This window comes from Platalea leucorodia, assembly GCF_965183815.1.
Source record: "Platalea leucorodia genome assembly, chromosome: 7".
Lineage (NCBI taxonomy): Eukaryota > Metazoa > Chordata > Aves > Pelecaniformes > Threskiornithidae > Platalea > Platalea leucorodia.
Window position 1 is genome coordinate 73,498,097 of NC_138829.1, and position 9,664 is coordinate 73,507,760.

At 55.8% G+C, this 9,664-nt stretch overlaps 1 protein-coding gene across 1 annotated transcript in view; it reads left to right on the plus strand.

Moving 5' to 3' along the window:
* Positions 1 to 58: 58 nt before the first annotated feature.
* LOC309593177 (uncharacterized protein) overlaps positions 59 to 9,664 on the plus strand; it is a gene marked incomplete at both ends in the record, with an annotated part of 15,849 nt that continues 6,243 nt past the window's right edge. The window contains 6 exons of the mRNA XM_082317331.1: positions 59 to 71; positions 378 to 522; positions 3,576 to 4,264; positions 5,400 to 5,451; positions 7,256 to 7,355; positions 9,519 to 9,653. Of these exons, the coding sequence (XP_082173457.1) occupies positions 59 to 71; positions 378 to 522; positions 3,576 to 4,264; positions 5,400 to 5,451; positions 7,256 to 7,355; positions 9,519 to 9,653 (1,134 nt within the window). The remainder of the gene's footprint in view (positions 72 to 377; positions 523 to 3,575; positions 4,265 to 5,399; positions 5,452 to 7,255; positions 7,356 to 9,518; positions 9,654 to 9,664) is intronic.

Consider the following 9,664-nt stretch of genomic DNA (forward strand, 5'->3'; position numbering starts at 1 on the left):
AAGGCGGGGCTTGAAGGGGCAGGCAAATAGGCTGCAGGGCTTTAACGGCGGGGGAGTGATGGACGTGGGCAGTAACCACTAAGCGGCCCCGCCCCGGGGGGCAGGCGCTGTGATTGGTGGGGGCGGTAGGGGGAGGCTGCGGCGTGGCGGTGCCCGGCGGGCGCGGGGTGAACGGGGCCGGGCGCCGCGGGGCCGCTCCGCCTCGGGGGGCGGCAGGCGGCGGGGCCCCGGGGGCCTCCGGGGCTGAAGCTCCGGGCCTGCCCAGGGCGCAGCCCCGAGTCCCGGCCTGCCCTCGCACCCCGCTCCGGGGCGGGAAGCGGGCCTGGCGCCTCCCTTCTCTCCCCGGCTGCCAGCGAGCCTCTCCCTCTGTGTTCCAGGCAGGGCCATGGCGGAGGCTGCCGGTCCCACGGGGCTGCTGGCGGTGTGCGCGCAGCGGCTCTCCCGCTTCCTCCACGACGCCGAGCACAAGCACTTGGCCTGGCTGCGGGAGGTGGAGGAGCAGGGCCTGAGGATGCTGGAGAGGTGGGGGCCCGCCCTGTCCCCGGGCAGCGGGCGGCCTCACACCGCCGCCGGCTGCTGGGGGCCAGCGCTGGGGCGAGGCCCGGCGGGCGGGGGGCTCCGCAGCTGTGTGGCGGGGATCTGCCGTGGCCGTGGGTTCCGCAGCCGGGGCTGGGCCCCGCGGCCGGTTCCTTTCCCTCGCTTGTTTCGCTCCTCTTTCTCGATGAGCCCCCGTTTTGCGTAGGTTGTGGGTGGTAGCGTTGTAGGCAGCGGGGGGGAGCAATCTGTCTTCTGCCTTTGCTCAACAGCAACTTGGGGGCTGAGCCCCAGTTAATGCCCAAAACACCATCACAGAGGAGACGTCCCAAGAAAAGGCCATCCTCCTGCCTGAAAGATGAAAATAAGGAGCCAAACAGGAGGAGGTAGGCGAGTCGGTTTGTTCTGGCCCCGCCGCACGGCGTTTAGGAGTGAAGCAAAATAGTAACTGTTTCCACATGCACAAGAACATAAAATAGCTGTTTTATTCCCTGAGTTAGCAAATATGTTTAAAAGAGCACGTCAAGATCAATCAACGTTTGTTTCTTGTGAAAGTTTGGGATGGAGTTGGCTGGTTTCCTTCTCTTTCATTTTTGTTTCTTCTGGTTAGAAACAACAATAAATACTCTATCTTCTTGTCTGTTTCAATTTCATTTCTGTGTGGTTTGATTTTGTTTCAGCACGGTTTTGACCCGAGGTTGCTACTGGTGTTCACGCCCTAAACCTTTGTGCTGGTACCTGAGAGCGGAACTTGTTGCCAGCGACGCGCAGCGGCAGCGCGTCTGCGGTCGTTGCTTGAGCTGGGAGGCAGAAAGGCTCAGAGGGATTAGCGGTGAAACCGAAGTGGAAATTCCAAGGGATCTGCTTAGAAGCAGCTGTACTTGATGTTTTTAAAACTAGTCCTAAGCAGACAACAGTTGCCGGCAAACAGATGCCAAGGCAGGATGGCGTAGGGCATGATTTAATTGTGTGCGTAGTCAGGGATGGCTGTGATGCTAATTAACTTCCTCGGTGCCACCGCTTCATGGTAGCCGACTGCGTATCTGCTCTGATCGGGTGTCAGCGGCGAGGCGGGTCGGGAGCCCTCCCTTCCGAGCAGCGTGGGCTGGGGGTAGGTGTGCTGGCAGTCGCTGTAGGGTGACCCAAACCTCGTCACTGGGCACACAGTAGTAACTGTTTATGCATTAAGGCACTGAAATTTTGATAACCATGGTGAAAAACCCACAGAAGTTGGAGAGGAAGAGTTAGAACTAAAAGACTGTCAGAAACCAGACAGGGAGGATGGAGAGAACAGCAAGAATAGTAAGGAAGCGTGGGAAGTTTGTGTGTGTGTGTGTGTGTGTGTGTGGTGAAGGAGGGCAGGAGAAGAAAATGTTGCAGATCTGAACGGGGAGAGCTCTTAAGACATACTGTTAGGTTCCAGGTAGCCGCTGGATTGCTCCCCTGAAGAAGACAAGTCTTGCGTGTATTTTTCCTCATTTAAACTCAGTTTTGAGAAAGATCTGCTGATGCGACAAAATGCGCGGGCGGTCACTTGTCAACAGGAAGGTCGTGCTGTGGTTCGGCACGTTGTGCTCCGTCCTGCGGGGCCAGGCCATTGTTGTTTTTCTCCTTGCTCTGTTTTTCTCGGTATGTATTTTACAACCCATTTCTTAGCGTATTGTTAGCTACACATTTCCCAATTAGTAGTGTTTTGCTCATTCTAGCAGAAAGTCCCTCCTCTTGCTAGAGGTCAGAAAGAGGAGTTAAGAGAACGAGGCTGGAGGGAGGCAGAGGGTGTCAGCTTGAATGCTGGCAGGAGGACAAGTCACTGCTTGCTGGTGGTCTTGCACCAGGGGCTGTAAAACCTTGTTCTTGCACCGTGCTGGGTTTTCTCAGCTGCCTTTTCTGGCTGGTGCGCGCTTCCACGTTAGCTCTCCATCTCCTCTGTGTCTCCAATCTCTGCCCTTTACCTTGGCTACCTCTGGGTCGCTTTGGCATCGGAAGCCGCCTTTCTCTGGGCAGCCAAAGCTGTCCTTTGGGTTTGGATTTGTCCACCTGATCTCCTTGACTTGCTGATCAAGTGTGCGGCTCCATCCTCTGGTGGCAAGTTACCTAACGGAGCAAAGAGGATTTCGGTGCCGAAGCTCCCCAAGCCTCTCCGTAGTTGGTCAGGTTTAACTGAAGCAATAGAGCTAGAGACAGTTACTGTACCCATCATTTTTCTCTTAAATAACAGCAATTCAAAGAATTCATGGGTCCTGACTGTACAGTATTTTGTGTTGCCTTCCTCAGGGTGACGTTGTCGGGTACCACGTGTGGCAGCATGGCTGTGTTTCCCGGCCTCTTCACAAACTCTGCCTTTAGAGCCATGGGTGTTTTCTCAGTGCTTGGGATGTGTTTGATACTGAGCGGCTTGCCAGAGAGCGGCAGAGCCTTCTGTTCCTGGCCGGGATCTTGTAGATCCCTATAGGGCAGGCCGCCACGCGAAGCTGATCATGGGAGACTGTGATACCTTCGATCCCAAATCCCTCCCCGTGTGGATGTCCGTGCTTTGCTCAAGGCAAACAGCGTGGAGCTGTTGTACCACCGTGACTGTGCTGTCCCCTGGTGTCGGCTCCGCCTGGGGCTGTGGGTTCCTGGCTGCGGGGACACGAGCGTCCTGGTACCTCAGCCGCCGGTTTGTGTCCGTAGGATCCAACCTTTACTTGCGGGCCAGCCCGGTGTGCCGGGCTGGCAGCTGGGAGGGCTGCAGCGCGGGTGTGCGCCCGGCGTTCCTGCCCACGGTACAGAGCAGTAACCTCCAGCAAAAAATCATCTCGCAGAGAGCAGTAAGCAGCAATTTCTAAGGTGTTTCAGCTAAATCTGCCGGAGCGCATCTGTGAGCTCTCAAGGTTCAGCTCCTGCGTTTCACCAGTGATCAGAGAAGGGTTGCGAGGGGGAACGGTGGAGGGAAGAAGCCTACAGGGTCGCTTCAAAACTTGTCTGTTTTTTTTTGTCTAAAAATGATTTGGGAGCAGGAGACTTCTTCATGGCTTCATTTCAAATTGTTTTTATTTAAGGTTGTCCAGAAGGAGAAGCAGCATCAAGCCAAGTTCCCAAAGGCGCCACAGCAAAGAGCAGCCCCAGAACCCCGGCTGTCGGGGGGAAGAGGTGCCCGTGCCCGGCGGCGCGGCGGGGCCTCGGGACAGGGCTGACGCCGAGCTCCCAGCGCCGGCTGGGAAGCGGCCCGCAGGGGCACGGGGCCCGGTGGCAGCGGCGGGTTGCCAGGACTGCCCGCGGGGCGCCGAGAGCCGTGGCCCAGCCTGTCAGGCTGTTACCGGGGGGCAGTTGCCCGAGGGGGACGCAGCCACTGAGCGGCACGATGCGTCTGCTGTCACCGAGGTCCCCGCTGGCCAGGCGGCCAGGGAGGGGGAGGAGGCCCCCGAAAGAAGAGCAAGTACCTCCACTCCCAAGGCTGCTAGAAAAGGAGATCCTGCCACGCTCCAAGGAGATCCGTCTCCTCAAGGCCTCGAAAAGGGGCTTTTCCAGGACTCTGACAGCAAAATAACCACAGCGAGATCCAAAACGCGCCGTTGCTCTGGGCGCCGAAGCGTTGCGGGCGGCCCCCACAAGAGCCGCAGGGCCTCCTTGGCAGAAAAATATTCACTGGCCAGCAAAAGGGAGAGCATGATCCGGAGGTCTATCAGCAGGGCCGTTTCAAAGAAGGCGGCGGCGCGAGAATCATCCTCTGCCTCCAGCAGAGTGAGCTGTAAGTTTTTCAGCTGCTGAGTGCATTCATTTGGCTACAGCAGCTTCTCGGCGTCGGTGTGGGGGGTAAGCAGCTGTGGAGCTGCTCATCCGCGTTAAGGCTGTCTCCAGCTCCCCTTAGCCTCCTGGTCGATAGCCCTCGTGGCTGCCGCCCCTCCGGGGCGCGATCTTCAGGTCCTCGTCCGCTGTGGACCACGTCTCGGGCCGTGTTTCGCTGCAGCGGGCGAAGGGAGCATCTGCTGGGGCGCGGGGGCTGGAGGCTGGGTTACGCGGGTTGCGGAGGGGCAAAAAGACAAGAGGGAAGGGGAAAACGCGGTCTGGCTGGTTCTATCCACGTGTGCCGTTTGGCCGATCAGAAGGGACGATCGCATTCCCGGGGAGGGGCTTTAATTTCAGTGTCTTCTGCCAGCTCTCCAAAAACATCTATAGGAACTATATGTCTCCACCCCCTGAAACTCGGCTGAAATTGGCAGAGGAACTTAAATGCTTTTTGGGTGAAGACAGAGTGGATGGACTGAGAACCAAATAGTGCAGTCATCGAAGGGAACGAGATTCAGAAATCCAGGCTATTCCTGGTAGCACTGAACTCCTCAAATCCTCTGTTCCCACTGCTCCTCGGAAGGTTTTGCTATTTGGACGTTCTAAAATCATTGCTTCTGAAGTCAGATTGGCTTCTAATAGAGCGCTGAGGCCTTTGGTATTTAGTTTTGTCAGCTTTGAGTCACGCTGTATCTAGGCATTTGTTATAACACTTTCAGCTAAGTGGTGTTATGGGGGGAATGAAATCAGCCTAAATCCACCAAAGCTCTGCAGAAAGCCGTGTAGGGAGGCAGGAGCTGAAGTCAATTGACTGGGAAATGCTATCTCTGACACAGGCAAGAGCGTGTTTGTGCAGCTGGAGCAGTCTGCAGGCAGAGGAGCTGCTGCTTCAGCTCTCTGCCTTCCCAGCCTACACCAGTTTGTCAGTGACACTTGAGGGAGGTGGTGGTGCTGGTGTGGAAAGCTGAGATGAGCAATCGGCGTGTTCCCTGGGAGGAAAGCCTGCACAGAGACCTGAGCTCTACCACGCACACGTTGCTGCTGTTGGGAAGCCTCAGGATGAAATCCCCGAGCTAGCTTATGTTCTTCTCCTCCAGGTCAAAGCTCCTTGGAGGTTTTTGTGGAAGAAGATGCGACCAGCAGCATGAGGTGAGGCTACCACGTAAAGCAGGCAGGAAGGAACCACAGAAAACCCTGCAAGGAAGCTCTATGGGTCGCTTTTATATTACAGACATAGGACTGGTTTTGTAACAGACTGTTTAGGTGATGTTGTCACCTGGGGCTGGTTGATATTTCCAAGTTTGTGCTGTTCAGGCGCAGCCCTTCCTTTTCAGAAGCCTGTTCGGAGCAGGGTGAGGTTAATCACTGCGGTAGCGGGGGTCCAGCCTATGCCGTAAGGCCTGGGAGGCTGCCAGCAGTTGCCCTGCCTGGCGTGGGCTGGCATCACGCGAGTTATGTCCCGGGATTCCTGGCTGTGACCGGCCTCCGAACGCCTGGTGGTGTCGGAGCTCCCTTTGTGCCTGCTGCCTGGAAGTTCGGCAGAAGGGGACAAGGCTCCTCAGCGCGGTGTTCGGTAGTGCGATGGAGCGGTCCATCAGAAGAATTTACAGCTCCACCTCTGTGTGGCCTGGCTGAAACAGGCTTGTGCCTCTGGATATACCTAGATTTATCCGCACTTTCCTTGGGGTCCCATATGCTGGCTCCATCATACTTTTATCACCTGTAACTCACCCTTCAGAGAGTTGAAATAATTAAAATAGCTCTTCTTTTACAGACCTGGACTGGAACTGAATCCCCCAAGTGAAAAGGTAAGTTCTAAGGAACAGCCTACACGCTATTTGTCTGGGCACCTTGCCTGAGTTGATACCTTTTGCTGAGCGTTGCCACCGCGAGCAGGGAACGTGGCCGAGGCATCGTTCTGTCGCGTCCCTTCGAGCTCAGCGAAGGCGCTGCTGGGCTGGACAGCTTAGGCAGCCGGTCAGGCCGGCTGGCGCTCGGCTCCTGGTGGGCAGAGACATTTTGTGCCTTGATAAGGCCTCTTCAAGACGGAGTTTTTAGAGGTGCTTGGCTGGGTTCCCGGGAGTCAGCAAGCTTTTGCCTGTCAGCTGGGCATGGTAACTGTGTATTCTTAGCCTGTCTCTGTTGCATGGCTGGTCTGAGCTACAAAAATCAGGAGGGCGGCTCAAGTTGATGTGCTTTCCTTGGCCGCCGAGGCGATGTACGCAACAAGCTAGCGTAAGCCTGCAGTGCTAGCAGGGCAAAGAAACCCATCCCCGCCTTGGAGCTGGCAAAATCTTCCTGTGGGGTTGTGCTGCGAGAGCCGAGGTGAAAACCAGTCCAGCAGAGAGGGGTGGGCACTGCTGCGGAGCAGCTCCCTGCTGCCCTGGGGAAGGGGCAGGTGGCTCTGCTCCGGCTCGCGGCGGTGGCTTAGCAGGTAGGGAAAGCACGGCCTGTGTACGGGCAGCCTCGTAACATGGAAGGGTGTTGCGCTGCAGCGACTTTTTTGCTTGTCCTCCTGGGAATATACGGTAATGGTACTTCAAGTGCCTAATGGCCTTGTAATCTGGCACACGGTGCAGGCTCTCCTCTTTCTTTCAGGACTGGAATATCCGTAGTTTGAAAATTGGTGTCTCCAAGGGGTGCAGAAGCTGCCTGTCATTCTCGAGGCACTTTGACTTTGAAGTCCAGGCTCAGTAAAGCTCCTGCTCTGGTTGAGAAGTGCTGGGCAAGTGTCCTGCCTGCGGAGGCTGGTGTTTCAGGAGCAGAGCCCCTGTTACTGAAACGGGGCATTCAGCATCCGTGCAGCACAGCTCTAGTCGAGGGAGAAGCAGGCGCTAGCCTAGCAGCTGGATTGCAGTTGGAAGTGACTGGCTTTTTTGGGGCAGCAGGTCCGTGGTAGCCTTGTTATTTGGAGCAGCTGCGCTAAGAGGATGCTTGTTTTCTTTTCCCGCAGAGTCCTGAAGATGTCCTCGTTTCAAGCAAAAGTATGCAAGCTGCCAGCCCTCCTGCCCAGCGCTTTTCTCCTCCTGAGCAGCAGGCAGGGAACAATGAAGGTAACTTTGAGTTGGTTTTGCTTTTCTTGCATGAAGCCCCAAAGACACACAGACCAGGGAGTCAGCATAAGGGTTTGTGGGAGATCTGGCACTTGCGTTGAAACAAAACCACCTCTGACCAGTCAAGGTAATTTTTCAAGTAAACTTTTGATCTCCTGAAGAGGTGAGGCATGCAATTAGATAAGCAAGGACATCTTGGAAACGTGCCCAAGCCCTGAGACAAATGCTGCCCTGTCCAATGTCAGCCTGCTTAATGAGTAAGTGGGGACACTTTGGAAGGAGTTTGCTCGTAGACCTGGAGTCTTGCACATAGTGTAACACTCTGTTAAAGCTCCCCGACACCCCTTTCCTCTGGGTTTACATTATGTGAGGATTTGCAGGTCCCGTTTATTTACTGTGCCTCAAAGCAAAGAGAGGGAGAGATTCAGGCTTTTTGTCTATCCCCCACGGGAACCGTAGGATCTGATAAGCAGCTGTAGCTGGAGTGGCGGGGAGAGCAGCTGGAGGCCTTTTGGTGAGACAGGTTGTGGCTGTTCAGAAGGGTCTGCACAGGACGGGTACTACAGCATGCGTCACGGTGTGCGTATGCAGCACCGATGATCCAGGGAGCCATCCAGGCTTCTGGTTTCTCAGTTTGGTTACATGCTACAGGGCTCCGAGCACAGGAGAGCTGGAGACAAGAATCAGAGCCCTGCGGGATGCCTTGCACGTGGTGCTAACTACAGATTTCTTCACAGGAAGCTGTGTAAATCCAAACAGCGAACGCCAGAACAAGAACCAGGAACAACCCCGCTGTGCCAAGTCCCAGGAGAATCCCTCACGCATCTGGTATGAGACATTTGCAAGGAGGGAGGAGTGAACCGGTGGTCTGGAAGGACTTGGGCCTGGCCTTTTAAGTAATTTGTTTTAAAAAGCTTTGGGTGTTTGTTTCCCTACCTTCCCCCCGACTCCCCCTTCCAGTGTAGTTTTGAAACCCTCTTTGGCCAAATCTTGTCTCCTGGGAGTTCCTTGTGACTTCTTGAGCCTTGTTTGGGTCTGGGACCCAGGTCTGGCTTGGGAAGCAGGCACGTGAGCTCATGCACAAACCCGCAAAGGTGACTAAGGTAGCGTGGTTAACTCACAGCTTAGACGTGACTCTGCGTGGTTCAAAAAGGGGTGGTCCGGGAGTAGTTAAAGAAGGCAACGTGAGAAGGTGACTGACTTATTTATTTTTATCTTGTGCAAGTGTCTGGAATACCCGACTTGTTTCCTCACTGCTTGTATTGCTGGTGTTTCACGTGAGATTTCGCCTGCTTTTAGCTTTGCCCTCGGTCTCCTGTCCTGGCTTTGCTGGGGTGAATTTGCTGTGGGTAGTGGATGGGAAGGGGAAATCCAGCAACCTCTGTTCTCACATGGATGCTTAGCACCGTGTGATGGGTCAGGATCTGCAGCTTTCCTCAGGGCTGCTGCTGGATGGGGCCCTGATTGTGCAGTGAAGCAGCCCCCCCTGTTTTTCCCTGCAATTAGGGGATGCAGGTGAAGTCACTTCTGACACAGGTAAATCTGCGAGTGTCCAAAGTATTTATAAAGCATGAGAAGCCCTGGCAGTGAGGTAAGCTGGGCTGGGCAGTTGCGAACACAGAGGGGTTGCGTCTGTCTTGTGCTGTTAATGCCAGATATAACAAAGACATCTTGCTCCCCGGGACTCGGAGCGGAGGAGGAGAGCGAGTGCGATGCTGTACATCGCGGCTCTGGAACACGGGTGTTCCCCTGCCGCGCTGTCGCGTGCCTGTCCTGTCCTCGGTCACGACTGGATGGTGCGCCCGCCCCAGGGCCGACGGGGTTCATAGGAGTCCCGTGTCCTCCGGTGGCAGCGAGCAGGCAGAGGGAAGGCTGTAACAGCAGGTGAACGCTGCTGGCCAGACTGGGGAGCGTGCCGGTCGCCTAATGTGCCTCTTCTTAATGCCATCAGGACGAGAAGCTATAAACAAGCAATGGGGGTTATATGGAATGGGCAGCAGCCAGGGGGTCACACCCTTTCCCCTTTGCATGACAAGCACAAGAGTTCAGCAAACCAGACTCCACCTTCCTCCTCTCCGGCTAGCAAGGTGAGCGGGTGCCACGGCCCTTCCTTGCCTCCCTTTCCTGGCAGGTACTGACTTCCCCTCCATCTTCTCCTCTTAGGTTGTTAGACCATTGAAAAACTTCCTGCAGGCCGTGCAGCGACACCAGCTGCTCGCGAGCCCGGGGCCCACAGGACGCGGGGGTGTCGTAAAGAACTTCATCAAACGCAATACTCCCACCCGACCTGATCTTAAGGTGCGTCGGAG